At 41.6% G+C, this 18,402-nt stretch overlaps 1 protein-coding gene across 2 annotated transcripts in view; it reads left to right on the top strand.

Moving 5' to 3' along the window:
* The first annotated feature begins 401 nt into the window (after positions 1-401).
* The window catches only part of LOC136875504 (UPF0764 protein C16orf89 homolog), a 50,589-nt gene continuing 32,588 nt past the window's right edge, over positions 402-18,402 (top strand). Inside the window, exons 1-2 of one of the 2 annotated variants that reach the window (XM_068228049.1) lie at positions 402-633; positions 7,491-7,670. In XM_068228049.1, coding sequence (XP_068084150.1) covers positions 453-633; positions 7,491-7,670 — 361 coding nt within the window. In that variant the 5' untranslated portion in view covers positions 402-452. Of the gene's footprint in view, positions 634-1,262; positions 1,414-7,490; positions 7,671-18,402 lie in introns of those variants that run through there. The other variant, XM_068228050.1, reaches the window with a different exon arrangement.

The raw sequence follows: 18,402 nt of genomic DNA, 5'->3' as shown, positions 1-18,402 counted from the left end.
GGTTCTTGCTTTCATTTAAACCGTCTGTAAGTACGGACTCCGAAAACCGTCAAACGCAGTTAGTGGGGCGTAGAAACAATAACATTATTAATGTAAGAAATGGGCTACGTACAGTGATAGTGATGATGATGATGATGCTTGTTGTTTAAAGGGTCCCAACATTGAAGGTCATCGGCCCTACAGTGATATTGTAACTGGACAACGGAGTAATTAACTTCCCCGCAAACGCTACTTGCTTATGCTGATCACCAAGAATATTATCGTTCTTTTCCTTTCCACTTCTTTATCGCTGTTTACTATGACGCAAAACCGTGCCTTCTCCTCTCCTTTCTCCCCTCCCAACCTGAGCGTTTGTTACTGCAAGGTGACGACGGTGTAGTTGGGAACGGTGTGAAATAATATGTACTCGATTAGTCGGTTTAGGTGGTCTCTAGGAATGGCATCAGTCCGTCATGAAACGTCTGACATTAAACGTGTGTTTAGTACTAGTATTCTCCATCGCTTGGACAGCAGGAGTTGATCCTAATGCGTGGGAAGTGCTGGATGCGTTAAGTCATGTTATTCAGTATATAAAAGACCAAACCACCGGTGAACTTGTGCCTGATTTGTTGTATGGTGTTGTACTGGCCATAGGTAATGTATGTTTTATATCTTGTATTTGACTTTCATTGTTCACGAAATACGGACTGACTTGTACTTGATGCTGTTTAAGAGGGTATTACTTCAGGTTTAATAAGTAAGACAACATGGTCAACTTAGTGGCCTTCAGTTCATAGGGCCCCGGGTTCGATTCCCGGTCGGATTAGGGATTTTAACTTCGTCTAGTTCACTCTTCTAGCTCGGCGAATGGGTGTTTGTGCTTGTCTTAACATTCACCTTCTTTTACATACAACGCATTGCAGAAACACAATAGTAAATGCATCTCTCCACATAGAGTTGGCACCGGGCGATTTGGCAGTGCGGTTGGGGGCGCGTAGCTGTGAGCTTGCATCCGCGAGATAGTGGGTTCGAACCCCACTGTCGGCAGCCCTGAAGATGGTTTTCCGTGGTTTCCCATTTTCACACGAGGCAAATGCTGGGGCTGTACCTTAATTAAGGCCACGGCCGCTTCCTTCCCACTCCTAATCCTTTCCTATCATGTCGTCGCCATAAGACCTATCTGTGTCGGTGCGACGTAAAGCGAATAATATTAACATAGAGTTGGCATCAGGGAAGGCATCCGTCCGAAAAACAGGCCTAAAACCACACAGAGTGCCGACCCAGGTAATTGAAAATAAGGCCAGGAAGAAGAAGAAGAAGAAGAAGGCGACGACGACGACGACGACGACGAAGAAGAAGAAGAAGAAAACATTTACAGTCGCTCTCACATGGGAACACTTTGCGTTGGACCTGACAGATTTCAATAAAACATGGGTGAGCAAAACAAATTTCTTAGATACCTTACGTAAAATAATAACTAACAATTGCTAGTTGCTTTACGTCGCACCGACACAGATAGGTCTTATGGCGACGATGGGACAAGGAAGGGCTAGGAGTGGGAAGGAAGCGGCCGTGGCCTTAATTAAGGTACAGCCCCAGCATTTGCCTGGCGTGAAAATGGGAAACCACGGAAAACGATTTTCAGGGCTGCCGATAGTGGGGTTCGAACCTACTATCTCCCGAATACTGGATACTGGCCGCATTTAAGCGACTGCAGCTATCGAGCTCGGTAAACTAACAATTAGGCCTACCCTAAATTTGATTCTTATGATGACTTAATGAAGCAGCTTTGCTATAAGCCCTTAGCAAAAATAATTCCGAGGCCTAGGGAGTCTTTCATTTTCACGCCCTTCGTGGCCCTTGTCTTTCTTTGGCCGATAACTTCATTTTTCGAAGTGTCGGACCTCTTCGTTCTGTTCCTTCCAATTAGTGTAATGTAGAGGATGGTTGCCTAGTTGTACTACCTCTTAATTCAATAATCACCACCTTAGCAAACACACGAGCATTCGCAGGTCTTCTATTTATCTATAAACGATTACTTTCTTTCTCCGTTTACCCTCCAGAGTTGGTTTTTCCCTCGGACTCAACGAGGGATCCCACCTCTACCATCTCATGGGCAGTGTTCTGGAGCGTGAGACTTTGGGTCAGGGAATACAACTACAGAGGAGGACAAGTATCTCACCCAGGCGGCCTCACTTGCTATGATGAACAGGGGCCTTGTAGCGTGGGGGGGGGGGAGGGGATCGGAAGGGCTCTAGATAAGGAAGCGGAAAGGAAGCGGCCGTGGCCTTAAGTTAAGTACCATCGCTGCATTTGCCTGGAGGAGAAGTTGGAAACCACGGAAAACAACTTCCAGGATGGCTGAGGTGGGAATCGAACCCCCATCTACTCAGTTGACCTCCCGAGGCTGAGTGAACCTTGTTCCAGCCCTCGTACCATTTTTCAAATTTCGTTGCAGAGCCGGGAATCGAACCCGGGCCTCCGGCGGTGGCAGCTAATCTCACTGACCACTACACCACAGAGACGGGCTACAAATAATTTAACAATCTTATTGGTAGCCATAAGTTGCTCTCTCTGTTCAATTTGTCTCTCCTTAACCCTCTACTGCATGAATTATTTTTCGTTTTCGTTTGGTGAAGAAAATTTCAAGCTTTAATGTTCAACATACGTTCAGTGTATTAGATGTACCAGCAATTCTTAACTGGGGCTAATAGCTTAACACTCATATGTGATGTGGATTGCCATAGTTGAATATATATACGATTTTTCACGATTTTACGCTAAGCTTTTAACATTCAAAGACCGAACATTACTACCTACTGGCCATGGGTACGTACCTGCAAGGCGCAAGTACAACTTGCAGAACCGTAGGTCGGTAATGTCTTTGAGGTTGAGCCAGAGGTACTCCTGAAGCCTGTGGTAATGTGATGGGGAGGGCCCACGTAAAATAAACGGTGGTTGGTTCGCTTGGATGTTGACGGGGGCCTCCGGCGGTGGCAGCTAATCTCACTGACCACTACACCACAGAGACGGGCTATAAATAATTTAACAATCTTATTGGTAGCCATAAGTTGCTCTCTCTGTTCAATTTGTCTCTCCTTAATACATATACATGACCAAAACGTATTACCTTCCACTGCTCAAGTTCAAGAACCCAACAACTTAGTAGTTCATCAGTGTTAAAGTCTTTTAAAATATTTAATAAATATAGCAATGAGTACAGTCTAGATATATTTGCAACTACATACTCTTCCATAGTAAAACAATGTAAAAAGTATAATAATTGTTTTCTTCTTCTTCTTTGTCTACCGCTTTTCCCACACCTGTGGGGTCGCGGGTGCGAAGTGTGTCACACATATGTGGATTTGGCCCTGTTTTACGGCCGGATGCCATTCCTGACGCCAACCCTATATGGAGGGATGTAATCACTAGTGCGTGTTTCTGTAGTGGTTAGTAGTGTAGTGTGTTGTATGAATATGAAGAGGGAAATGTTGGGACAAACACAAACACCCAGTCCCCAGGCCAGAAGAAATAATCAGAGGTGATTAAAATCCCCGACCCAGCCGGGAATCGAACCCGGGACCATCTAAACCGAAGGGCTCAACCCTGACCATTCAGACAATGTGTCGGACTATCTTAATTGCTTTCTATTTTAATTTAAAATCTCACTTTGTTGAATCTTAATGTTAACTTCATAGTTTCTAATACCATCACCGAACGAGTTGGCCGGGCGGTTAGGAGCGCGCAGTTGTTAGCTTACATTCGAGAGATAGTGCATTTGAACCCGACTGCCGGCAGCCCCTCAGATGGTTTTCCGTGGTTTCCAATTTTCACACCAGGCAATTGCAGGGGCTGTACCTTAATTAAGGCCACGGTCGCTTCCTTCCCACTCCAAGCCCTTTTCTATCCCATCCTCGCCATAAGACCTACCTGTGTCGGTGCGACGTAAATCAACTTAAACAAACTCTAATACCATCTACATCATCCTTACCATCTTCAGTAACGTCACTAACATCATCATTTATAATTATTAAAATACTAATACAGGTTTAAAACTGTTAGTAAATATCTCGTTACATTATGTGCATATACACTAGTGCCTAATGCGGGGTCACAATCGATTTGGAAAGTTTTCGTTACAATCGCAGGCATCCTTTCCTACTTCCAGACAGATTACAGTTGAGGAGTTTTTATTATAATGGCGGGCAACTTGCCTACTGCCAGTCAAAATTGAGTTGTGCTATTACCATTATAATGGCGGGCCCCTTTTTCCTAATGCCAGCCAGCTCACTGCCATTCACACCGAGTTGGTGATTTTCCATTAAAATAGCAGACCACTATGCCTAATGTCAGTTACATTTTAGATGGGTACATTTGTTCATAATTGTGGACACTCTTGCCCACAGCCAAACACAAATTGGGTAGCGGAGTTTTGAACAAAATTATACGGTCCCTTGCATTCTGCAAGTGAAATCGAGAAGGGAATTATTCTTTACAATGGTGGGCTCTCCTTACTGATCCCACTTACACAGGAGTTGGAAAAAGACTTCATGCCTTCTGCCAGTCAAAGTCGATATGGGGAATACTGGTTACAATAGCAGACACGCCCTTTCTTGATCGCTACCAATCGACATCATTATATATATCGGCATACAAAAGTATATGCGTTTTTAAAATATTGCAGACCTTCATTTACAGATTAACTGGTGCTAAACTGTACGTCACCGAGCTCGATAGCTGCAGTCGCTTAAGTGCGGCCAATATCCAGTAATCGGGAGATAGTGGGTTCGAGCCCCACTGTTGGCAGCCCTGAAGATGGTTTTCCGTGGTTTCCCATTTTCACATCAGGCAAATGCCGGGGCTTAACTTAATTAAGGCCACGGCTGCTTCCTTCCAATTCCTAGGCCTTTCCTATCCCATCGTCGCCATAAGACCTATCTGTGTCGGTGCGACGTAAAGCAAATAGCAAAAACTGTACGTCATATCGACAAACGGATTGTACCGTAAGAGGACTATTTAGCGGCTTAATGACTGGTCGTATGATATTGTCTCGTATCTCATCTATTCATTGGGCAGATTGAGGAACGGTTAATAGGGTGAAATTTGGGTAAGATTATGTCAGAGTGCATTACTTTTCGGATAATTACGTGACAGCTACAAACATAGCATTTGGCTCACATATGGCTACTGTGTGGGCAATGACCGTGTAGAATTTGATGATTCTATCTTTCCTATAAGTGATTTAAAGTATAAATTATGCGTGTAAAAAGTGCAAAATTTACATACAATCGAGAAATACAGCCAAATCTAAGGTATAAGGGAGAGAGATACGACAAAAAATCATAGGACCAAAGTTGTAGATCACTCCAAATTGAACTGAGATTGTGCCACCCGTTTTGTGATAGGACTTGCCGTTTAGCCACGAAATACCCCGAAACGAAGGTCTGTACCGTGATTAGAATCTGCTCCACGTACACCTTTCGGGCTATGTCCGCTGGACTTAGCCTGAAAAACCGACCGTTCATAATATCTCCCTTATTAATCCTATCGAAATGATGCACATGAGAAAAAAGTTTTAGAAATTGTTTTCCACTAAAGGAGGGTATATTTCCATTAATTTTGGATGTGCATATTTTGATGGTTTCGGTTTCGAATAAACCCCCAGTAAATTTAGGTATTCAGAAATAAAATTGGTCCTAAAACCTACCCAAGGACAGGTGGATTCTAAATATAAAGTTTAGTAGAAATATATCCAATAGTTTTCAAGTTATAAGAATTCAAACAAACAAATAGACAGAAAAGCAAAGCTAAAAAATATGCAGATGGACATTATTACACCTGAAACGGATAACTGTAGGAAAATTTCGCCAAAATAGTCAATGTACAGACACACGGTCGTTACTATTTTATTTATATAGATAGATTATGCTACTGAAGAAAAATGTATTTCTATTTAATAGGCCTATATCACTTTATTTTACAAGGACTTTCATATGAGTTTAATTTTCATCCCCCTGTGGGTAGGGGTGGTAGACTAACACTCACGGTATCCCCTGCGTGTCGTAAGAGTTCCCGCTGTGGATGGGGTGGTAGAATAACACACAGGTATCCCCTGTCTATCGTAAGAGGTGATGAAAAGGGCCTCCAGGAGCTCTCAACTTGGGAGCGTGGGTTGGTGACTACGGGGCCCTGAGCAGAGTCCTGGCATTGCTTCTACTTACTTGTGCCAGGCTCCTCACTTTGACCTATCACATCCAACCTCCTTGGTCGGCTCTTGTTCTTTTCCGTCCCCGACGGTATTAGAGCACTCAAGGCCTAGGGAGTCTTTCATTTTCAGCCCTTCGTGGCCCTTGTCTTTCTTTGGTCGTTGCCTTCAGATTTTGACAATAATCACCACCACCCCACCTGTCGTAAGAGGTGACTAAAAGGGGCCCCAGCGCCTATGAACTTTGGAAATTGGGTTGGCGACCACGGAGCTCTGAACTGAATCCCAACATTGCTTCCACTTACTTGTGCCAGGCTCCTCACTTTCATCTATCCTAACTGACTTCCCTTGGTCACTCTTGTTCTTTTCTGACCCCGACGATTTTAGATATCGAGGCCTTGGGAGTCTTTCATTTTCACGCCCGTCATGGCCCTTGTCTTTCTTTGACCGATACCTTCATTTTTTCGACGTATCGGCTCCCTTCCATTTTTTCTCTCTGATTAATGTTGTATAGAATATGGTTGCCTAGTTGTCCTTCCTCTTAAAACAGCAATCATCACAACTACCTTTAATTTTAAGTTGATATTTGTTTTCATGTAATATAATACATAATATTGTATATGTAAATGCGTTCCACATGATTGGGTTAATACCTGTCTGAAGCACAATACAGTATTTATTTATTTACCGTATGGTTTTCAGTGCCGCGTGTGTTCAAGGACATGATCGGTTCGCCTGGTACAGATCTTTCTACTTGATACCTTTGACGACCTGCACGTTTGGGTGTGAGTTGATGATGGTAATGAGGTAGGGAGAAGGTGAAACCCGGTGTCGGCACATAGCCTACCACTGTCGAATAACACCAAGGGGTCTGCTCAAGACGTAATCTTCCTATCCGACGGACGAATCAACATCAACAGCGCCATATGCCATTCCATATGAACACTGCAGAAAAGTTTGGAATTGTATTGAGGCTTATCGCACACGCAATCTAGTGATTAGAAATTGTATACCACCATCTATCCTACCCTGCAGGTCTCCTATGGGCGTTTAATAGAAGGACATGCACCAGTTGAGCCGAACATGTCCTCGGGCACTCCCAGCGCTAAACCCCAAACACTAAATTAAAATGTTTTAAAAATATTATTATTATTATTATTATTATTATTATTATTATTATTATTATTATTATTATTATTATTATTAATTTTAGCATTTACATTAAAATTGAGGTTAGACGTTAAACAAATAACATTGACTGGGATTTATTGCATGACTAGTATTTTAAACATTAACTTCTTTTCAGGTCAGTTGCGCGTGTTACTGCGACATCTTCAGCAACAGAATACCTGCACAGTGGATGTGACTAATAAAGAGAAGAAGATATTGATAACGATACTTTCTCAGCTTGAAGAAAATATGAAGACTCTACTAGAACAGAAGAGAGACGCCGTGTCAAAGAGGACGGACCCAGACTTCAACTTTTGTGAGTACTTTTCATCTATTTGAAATCTTCAATCACAAAATATTTAAATATCATATGTTGATGTGTTTTGAGTGGGTGGCATAATTAGTTCAGTGGCTCAGCTACTGGCTTGCCACCTGGAAGGTTGAGTTTTGAAGCCCGGTTGATCCTGGGTCGAGATATACATTTTAGGAATCACGTGGCGTCAGGGAGGGCATCCGGTTTTAAATTCCCGGCCAAAACCAAAATAAGCCTGGGTAGCTCCACTCCAGAAATAAGTGGAACAAGCTGGAGAAGCTTTTTGATGGCTCTTTGAGCGTGTAATTTAAGTGTTATTTACTGAAGAAAAATAAACTGTTTTTGTAAGAATATAATGCGTAGAATAGCGTTTTAATAAAAGATGAAACCACTTTCCCCTTTGCGATAATCATATGATCATAAATACATGTCTATCGGTCATGGCCATCCATCAACGGCTGTTAATTTCCGATGACCGCGAGCCTGCACGGTGGTGTCCGGACATTTCGTACCACGGACATTCCGTACCACTTGATTTTTGAGGACATTTCGTACCACGTAGGTCGTTATCTGCGAACGGTTTTCCAGTAATCCTCAAATATTTACACCAGGGCAATCCGTACCACCTGATGTCAAATTGGAATTTAATTTCCATGCCAGCGGGTATTATGAGTCTGACAGACAAATTTTGGAAATCACAAACAAAAAAAATTACATCATTTGTTGAAGGAAACTTCTACTGTATGTTATTTTACTAATTGCCCTTTAAACTATACTTATCACTTAAGTTTACGTAATTATTATCATAGGAAAGTCGGTTTTTTGAAGTACAAATCCTGAAACAAAACAATACAATCGAGATACACATCGTGTTTGGGCGCAATGTGCCTGACGAGCACAAGAATGGATAATATTACTATTAAGTTATTGTGGATATTTGTAAACTACCGCATCATTTCATTATCAAGTAGGTAAAATAAAAGATTCTGATGAACTGGCCGATATGCGCTTGAAGGTCACGCGGAAACAGGAAACTACTGAAAGTTGGAAGTAGCTAGGTCCCTGCGAATGACGAATACGATATAAGAATTAACACGTGTGCCAATGAGATCAGTTATGCCCGACGGAAAGTTAACATCAGTAGTGGTCACACCGTGCACCAGTAGTGGACAATGGATATACAAATGAATACATGCAGTAGGATATCGTTCTTACTTCGGAATATTTCCCACTCTTTCAAGTGGTACGGAATGTCTTCTCCTAAATATTTTAAAGTCATTAACTGACACTTCGCAGGTAAACAGCCGGTCAAGTGGTACGAAATGTCCGGTGGTACGAAATGTCCGTGGTACGAAATGTCCTAGAACCCTGCACGGTTGCCAGGTTACACTTCCGCAATACATTTTGTGACAGCAATTTCGTAACGCAAATTTTCAGATGACCTGCAGCCACAAGACATGCCAAAAAATGATTATCCGATATTACTCGCTCCTTTTTAAAGGAACTTTCACTTATCCCAAGTATCAACTACCAAGAGATTAAGCTCGGACTTTATTAGTTTATGAATATTGTATAACTATTTACAATGTGTGTTTGTTTCTGATTTTGAAGTAAAGAAACTTGGTGCCTTCTATACTTTATTGCATTTGATATGTCTTAATGATGCGATATCCCAAATTGATGACGGACATGACTGTTGCATGCGTAACCATTTTCAACAATACAAAATCATCTGACCAATCGGTAATAGGCTTGGAAAGTGCCAACTTCAATTAATGAAATACATTTGCAAAAATTAAAAGTCTCTTCATAACAATGTGTTTATAATTATATCTACTATTACTGTTTGATTAACCGAGCAAGTGGCTGCGTGAATTGGATCACGTAGCTATCACCTTTCATTCAGGTGGCAGTGGGTTCGAACCCCACTGTCGACAGCCCTGAAGATGGTTTTCCATGATTTCCCATTTTCTTACCACGTAAATGCTGGGGCTGAACCTTAATTAAAGACACGGTCGCATCCTTCCTACTCTTACCCCTTTCTTATCCAGTCGTCCCTATAAGACCTGTCTGTGTCGGTTCGTCTAGCACACAATAATTATTTGCCCTTGCACAGATAGGTAAACGAAACATGTAAAACCTGTCCTCGGTGGAAATCCAATGGACCGGAGTTTTCTTTTCGCTGTATACAGGATTCCGGTTCATAAGAGTGATTTAAAAATAATATAAAAATCATAAGTGTATTCCTCCATTATATAATCCAGGAGTATATTTATACGATTTTTTGGATTAGTAGATAAAAATGACTCTAATCACAGACTAATATACAGTAGTTCATCAGCACTAACACAAATCTGTTCTTGCTTAGAACCTCCTCACAATGTACATTAATACAGTACATACACTTACTTAATGCACGGCATGTTTTTATAGAAATAACACCAATAGTAATACTGTACAGTCATTTAATTCTTCCAGTAATCCAGTATTGTACATTGGACACATGGCAAATAATGCAGAACAATTCCGCGTCATTTTTCGTTATTGAAATAGACGGAATGTTCTTAATGGCTGATAGGGCATGCCGGCGGTTACATACACCATCTTTTTCATCGTCTTCGTTCTTGTCTTCGTCGCCGTCAATTTCTGTTTCGTTTCCTTGGAGGTGATGGGTGACAACTCCTCGATGTTTTCTGACGCCGCCTCTGCCTCAACTTCTAGATCAATGGCCATGTAATCTTATGCACTGATATTACCATAATTTCACAGCTCGAGAGTGTGCTGCAGCATCAGTCTCCCAGCCATCTTAGATCCATTTGGAATATACTGTACATGTACCGAAAAGGATTAGGAAGGAAATTATTTTTTTTCCGTTATAGTGCAAAATCTCCTTCCGTTTCCACTTCAGACAGGTTTCGCTAAATACGGGTAAACTTACATATATATTAAGCCATAATTCATAGGACCGGGAACATTTTCCAATACGGGCAGTTTTGCGGTTCTTAAACGTTCCGCCGAAGGGAGATTTTACTGTATGTTGTAACGTGACGGGGATGATAAATGAAGACGCAACTCGTAGCGTTTAATTCTCTCTCCAGTACTACAAACTTACCCAGTCTCACCGGTACAAAGTTACACATTACACAGTTTCAGACGTGCGCGTCGTGCACTGTCTGTCATCTACGAGCCTCAACATTCGTCTGTTGGACGTAATTCAGCAGTCGTCGTTCGATTACACTCGCTGAATTTCCACGCTGTCACGACGCTCGCAGACGGGAGACAGAGATTGAACTCACGGCGGAGCCGAACACAGCTTCACGGCAGACACTTAACTGGAACGCAACAACTGACCTTAACCGCACCACACACACACACACACACACACACACACATTACTCGGTCCTCCACAGCGACAGTCTCTCGGCACATTGATACTGAACTGAGTTCAACTGAACCAGACATAACCGAGCCGAGCTCAACCAGTCTGCCTTATATAGGTCGGCATTAGTAACCAAGAATAACCCAGAACGCGGATTCACCCCTAGCATTCTCGATATCCAATCCTCTCAAGGTTTTTAGTTGTCTAAGTATTTCCAGAGAGACGTCAAAACAGGTCGGTCTTTCATTCCTAATATGTCTTTCCCAAGTGGTGGCTGATCGTCGCGAGAACCTGGCAGTAAGGGCTGGCTGGAGTTAGGTGTTAGGTAAAAGTGGAAACATCGCGGAACAAACCCATTGTGATTTATCAGGTCTTTTTGCTGTTGCTCTTTTGGGTCATCAGTCCACATGGACTGGGTTGATGCAGCTCTCCATGCCATCCAGTCCTTGCTAACCTTATCATTTCTACGTAACTACTACCATCCTACATCTTCTGTAATCTGTTTGGCATATTCAAGTCTTAGTCTACCCTTACCATTCTCACTGCCTACACTTCGCTCTTTAGGATCTCATGTGCAACAGAAAATTATCCATGGTGTGTTTTACTAGCAAAGAAAAGTGAACAGTTTCCACAAAAATTAATACATGCATAGGCATAAATATAGAACAAGAAAGAATAGAAAATCATGTGCTTAAGGTTTCATTGCTAATAATAGTAATAATAATATGTTTTGCATTACGTCCCACTAACTATTTTTACGGTTTTCGGAGACAATGAGGTGCCGGAATTTAGTCCCGTAGGAGTTATTTTACTTGCCAGTAAATCTACCGACACGAGGTTGACGTATTTGAGTGCCTTCAAATATAACCGGACTGACCCAGAATCGAACCTGTCAAGCTGCGGTTAGAGGCCAGCGTCTCAACCGTCTGAGCCACTCAGCCCGGCATTTCTCTCTTACTGTATGTATGGTCTCTGAGGAACATATACTTCAAAAAATGATTGATGTGTACTTCAAAGAATGGTAATTTAACATAGCACTTCTAGGAACTTCTCCCGTGTCCCTAAATAATGTCATAAAATGCGGTTCCTGTACGAATGTTTAATTCACACGTGAGCGTTTTTATAATTTATACCCTGTTTTAGTCATGCCTCTTAAAAATGTGTAATTGAAGTTTTAGGCCTATTGTAATTGATAGCTATAATTTAGCTATGCCCTGTTTTGTACAGTGGCTGTAAAATTACCTTAAACTCTGCTATACATGCATGAGAGGAAGGAGGATTTCTTTACCGATTCACTCGAAAGGAAGATAATTGTTCCGTGAAAAGTAATGGCAGTTATAATGTAATGTTATGATTTGCCATACCAACACGAGCATTACTGCTCTGTAAAGATAAGGTTGCCATAAAGATAATTTACGTTGCGTAACTTAATTGCTTACTAAACCTTGATATAAAATTTTTATAGTGTTGATTTTATGAAATTGTTAACAAGAAAAACCGCCTTACAAACGTAAGAGTTACCCCATTCTGAGTATTTTCTTCACCTGGTCGTATGGGGGTAGCATACCTGTCTTTTACCTGGAGTCCCCAGATTCGATTCCCGGCCAGTCCAAGGATTTTAATTGTGGACTGAGGACTGGAACGGGATTTACTCAGCCCTAATGAGACTAATTGAGGAACTGTTTGAAATTAGAGACAGCGGAGCCGGTCGCGAAATCCAAGCTATACGGCTGTGGACTGAGAATATCGTTACACTGAACATGTTGCGTTCCTGTATCTGCAGGTCGTCTGGTTGGGGAGCAGCTGTCTTGGTAGACCAAAGCTCTTGACTTGTTGCTCCATACGATTAAATATAAGTTATATACCTCAGAAAAGTTCGGAATGTTGTGGGCTTAGGCACATTATTTAGTACGGCGTGTGTAGTCCTGTCGTAAGTGGCAGAGAGCACTGTATACACACAAGTACCGAGTGAGTTGGCCGTGCGGTTAGGGACGCACAGTTGTGAGCTTACATTCAGGAGATAGTGGGCTCGAACTCCACTGCCGGCAGCCCTGAATATGGTTTTCCGTGGTTTCCCATTTTCACACCAGACACATGCTTGGGCTGTACCTTAATTATGGCCACGACCGATTCCTTCCCATTCCTAGTTCTTTCCTCTCCCATCGTCATCATAGGATAATTTACCTTAAATAACTTATTAATAAACCCCCAAAACCCTCCGGGCGTCACGTAATACATATTTAATAGTATATAATCATAAAAAAATTATGTACTGTATAATTCTTGAAATATATACTTAAATGGGTATATTTGCTATAAATGTATATATGTTAATAAATACTTTAATATATTGTTTAAAACTAAATAGATGAGGAATATAGGTTATATTTAAATCTCAGTATCTCATGTATATATTATATAAACATTTATTAATATATAAATTTATATTTAATATATATGTAGATATATACCCCCTACAATGCTAGAAATATTTTTAAGATCCTATTTCTCTCTCTCAAGTATACATGTTGTTAACTTTATCGGGGATTTGTATATCACTAAGTTATTATTAATTAATGTACCTTTTCTATATGTAATTAATATTATATAAATGTATAGATATATATATAAAACGATTACACCTGACCAAAAATTGTTACTAAGACTTATCAACTAATTTAATATGAATCTTAAATCTACCCTTTATTCAAACATTTCAAAATTTCAGGTAATTTCAAAACTGTTACTAATTTTAATCAACCACATTTATTCTAATCAATTTTTTTAAACTTAAGTTTTTCAAAATTTGACGTCACTCAAAATTGCAGAAAAGTACACTTTTTCGAAAATTGTATCTTCAAATAGCACTGTCCTCCTTTTTCAATCAGCTATTTTTATACAAATAGTTATTCTGCACCATTACTTATCATTCGTACTTAAAAGTTTTTAGTCCGCCTCTGTGGTGTAGTGGTTAGCGTGATTAGCTGCCACCCCCGGAGGTCCGGGTTCGATTCCCGGCTCTGCCACGAAATTTTCAAAGTGGTACGAGGGCTGGAACGGGGTCCACTCAGCCTCGGGAGGTCAACTGAGTAGAGGTGGGTTCGATTCCCACCTCAGCCATCCTCGAAGTGGTTTTCCGTGGTTTCCCACTTCAACTCCAGGCGAATGCCGGGATGGTACCTAACTTAAGGCCACGGCCGCTTCCTTCCCTCATCCTTGCCTATCCCTTCCAATCTTCCCATCCCCCTACAAGGCCCCTGTTCACCATAGCAGGTGAGGCTGCCTGGGCGAGGTACTGGTCATACTCCCCAGTTGTATCCCCCGACCAAGAGTCTGAAGCTCCAGGACACTGCCCTTGTGGCGGTAGAGGTGGGATCCCTCGCTGAGTCCGAGGGAAAAAGCCGAACCTGGAGGGCAAACAGATGATGATGATGATGACTTAAAAGTTTTTAACAATGAAGTGCCTTATTAAAAGGATTACTGTAATAGAGTAAATCATGTTAATGCTGGGGCTGTACCTTAATTAAGGCCACGGCCGCTACGTTCCCAGTCATAGCCCTTTCCCATCCTTCCGTTGCCGAAAACCTGCGATGTGTTGTTAGTGTGACGTTAAAAAAAGTAGGGGGAAATGATTATGACTGCAGAAAAAAGAAATGCATTCTACTAATGTGAAATGACGACGATGGGATAGGAAAGGCCCAGGAGTGGGAAGGAACCGGCCGTGGCCTTTACTAAGTTACAGCCCCAGCATTTGCCTGGTGTGAAAATGGGAAACCACGGAAAACCATCTTCAGGGCTCCGGACAGTGGGGCTCGAGCCCACTATCTCCCGGATGCAAGCTCACAGCCGCGTGCCCCTAACCGCACGGCCGACTCGGCCGTTCAAGATCGGTAAATCCGCGTAACAGTGCATCAGAGACCAACTTCGACTGCTCAGCAATTGCGAGTGTCTTCTTGAGGGAAGCCGGGCCAGTTAAGGCCATTTCGACCAAATCGACGTGTTCCACTTGAGAATCGCCATCGTCTTGAGAGAGTATCTTAGTTGGGGGTTGGATAAATGGCGTAATGTCATGTTCGCAGATGAAATACTGATATCACTTAGGCGAGATACCAGTGGCGTGCGGTAAACACTTTCGTTACCCCAGCTGCAAAAAAAAAAAAGCAGCCCCACCACTCTCTCCCTAAAGTCAATATTTTATAAACCCACTTGATGACAAAGCCGCTGACGATTCGTAGTAATACAGTCATGTTTTTCATAGAAAAATACTGGGACTAATTCTGCTTTTTAACTTAAAAAGTCTAACCTAAACTGAATGAGCAAAATTTAGAAGGAATTGTACAGTCGCCGAAGTTTAACAGTTTCACAAACGAGATAAAATATTCCTCACGACGTATACCACTGTTATATTCACGAATAATGCCATAGAACTTGCAAAAACTTCACCTATAATCCAGGAGGAACGCTACGAAAATTCACAATAATAATAATACCACCATTACAGGCAAACTCACTCGTACAGAGCAACTGCAGTAAATACAAAATTCTTGTACTTCGCGCTTGGCCCTGTGTTCATGCTGGGCAACCTAAATGCTTTTCCGTGTGCATCGAAAAACATACTCTACAAGTGCCCTCAGTGAGTCGTTCTCAACAACTTCATGCATGCCGAAATCCAAAAATAAAATCAATACTTTTATTACAATTGATTTCATAAAGTGGGTATTTTTACTAGCAAGATTATGTGCAACTGGCTATTCTGTTTTCTTCTTGTAGCCTCTGGCGTGTGGCGCTGAACACTAATATGTAACCAAGCTAGCTGCTCTCTCGCCGTATGACGCCCACAGGTGTTACCCCGCCTCCCCAAGAGAACGAGGCTTAAAAAGCCCACGCGTCAACCAAGCGACTTGAATTTCGCTGGGGATAGCTCACTTTCGTGTGGCAAAGAAACCCAGCTCGCTGGAGAGACTTGAACTGCGTTAGAGCGAACGGGTTATCGAAACAGCTGTACTTGCCCTGACTCTAAGGAATAATAAAATGTAGGCTAAATACAAAATATTATTTGCCCCACCAGCGCTGGGGTAGCAGGAGTTTAGTGCACGCCACTGCGAGATACATACCGACAAAGGGTGTGGAGACGTAAAGGACGCGGTGGAAAGTACCGGCATGTTTAAAATGCATGCATTTGGAGGTGGTGGTATAATGTTTTGGGCTGGGATTATACATGGCTGCCGTTCACCTTTGATACCAATTAGAGGGAAGTTAACTGACCAGTGGTATACCGATGACAATAATACTATTATTATTATTATTATTATTATTATTATTATTATTATTATTATTATTATTATTATTATTATTATGTCCGACTCGTTGGCTGAATGGTCAGCGTACTGACCTTCGGTTCAGAGGGTCCCGGGTCGATTCCCGGCCGGGTCGGGGATTTTAACCTTCATTAGTTAATTCCAGTGGCCCGGGGGCTGGGTATTTGTGCTGTTTCCAACTTCCCTGCAACTCACACACCACACATAACACTATCCTCCACCACAATAACACGCAGCTACCTACCACATGGCAGATGGCGCCCACCCTCATCGGAGGGTCTGCCTTACAAGGGCTGCACTCGGCTAGAAATAACCACACGAAATTATTATTATTATTATTATTATTATTATTATTATTAATAGACATGATAATAAGCCTTTGGGCTTTTGTCGTGTCAGATAACGAGGTGAAATTCCGTTTCGCAGAGAATATTGGTTCACGTCTTCAGAAGAAAATCTTATTTTCACAGATAAAGTATACAATTACGGGCTTTGAAAGCATTAATCCAAATAATAATAATAATAATAATAATAATAATAATAATAATAATAATAATAATAATAATAACGCTATTGGATTCACGTGCCACTAAATACTTCTACGGTTTTTGGAGAACCGATGAAATTCTTTGACTACTTTGGGGTTGAATATGGTGCTGAATTCATTTTCGTTAACGGTATAAATGAAATGAAATGACGAATGACTTTTAGTGCCGGGAGTGTCCGAGGACATGTTCGGCTCGCTAGATGTAGGTCTTTTGATTTGACTCCCGTAGGCGACCTGCGCGTCGTGATGATGAAATGATGATGAAGACGACACATACACTCAGCCCCCGTGCCAGCGAAATTAACCAATTATGTTTAAAATTCCCGACCCTGCCTGGAATCGAACCCGGGACCCCTGTGACCAAAGGCTAGCATGCTCACCATTTAGCCATGGAGCCAGACTTCGTTGACGGTAATGGTCGCCCTCATCGACGTGCGTTAGTGAGGAACTTAATGAGTGAGGTGGAGTAATTCAACCATATGAATTGACCGGCTAATTCATCGGACATGAACAGCATTGAGGATGCATGGGACAGGTTGAAATCATCCACAATCTCCACAGACGCTCCCAGACCCCATAGAATGGGACCTTCTTCCTCGAGATGACCTCAATGTAGAGACCTCAACAGTGCCAGCGGAGGCCATACAGTGTACTAAGCCAGAGTGAAGAAGGGACAAGTTTCACTAAAACAAAACAGAACGAAGCTAAACTAATCTAAATTTAAATTTAAATTGTAACCTTTTTATTTGCATTAGATATTGGAAGAAAACATTTGAATTTGTAAAAGTTTACATTTCCAGGTCATGTTTCTCTGTGAGACAATAAATAACGTTCTGTAAGTTTGTTAAATTAGGAAATGAAGTCTTAAAGGAAGTAAATGAATATTGTTACTTGGGTAGTAAAATAACTAACGATGGCAGAAGTAAGGAGGACATAAAATGCAGATTAGCACAAGCAAGGAAGAGCTTTCTTAAGAAATTTGCTCACTTCAAACGTTGATATTGGAATTAGAAAGATGTTTTTGAAGACTTTAGTGTGGAGCGTGTCATTGAATGGAAGTGAAACATGGGCGATAACTAGCTAAGAAAGAAAGAGAATAGAAGCTTTTGAAATGTCGCGTTACAGAAGGATGCTGAAGGTGAGATGGATAGAACGGATCACAAATGAAGAGATACTGAATCAGATTGGCGAGAGGAGATTGATTTGGCTAAATTTGACGAGGAGAAGAGATGATAATAATAATAATAATAATAATAATAATAATAATAATAATAATAATAATAATAATTTCGTGTGGCTATTTCTAGCCGAGTGCAGCTCTTGTAAGGCAGACCCTCCGATGAGGGTGTGCGGCATCTGCCATATGTAGGTAACTGCGTGTTATTGTGGTGGAGGATAGTGTTATGTGTGGTGTGTGGGTTGCAGGGATGTTGGGGACAGCACAATTAACCAATGAAGGTTAAAATCCCCGACCCGGCCGGGAATCGAACC

Source organism: Anabrus simplex, chromosome 6 (assembly GCF_040414725.1).
Source record: "Anabrus simplex isolate iqAnaSimp1 chromosome 6, ASM4041472v1, whole genome shotgun sequence".
Taxonomy (NCBI): Eukaryota; Metazoa; Arthropoda; class Insecta; order Orthoptera; family Tettigoniidae; genus Anabrus; species Anabrus simplex.
The sequence above is the reverse complement of the archived record's forward strand: the minus strand, read 5'-3'. Positions and strand labels throughout refer to the sequence as shown.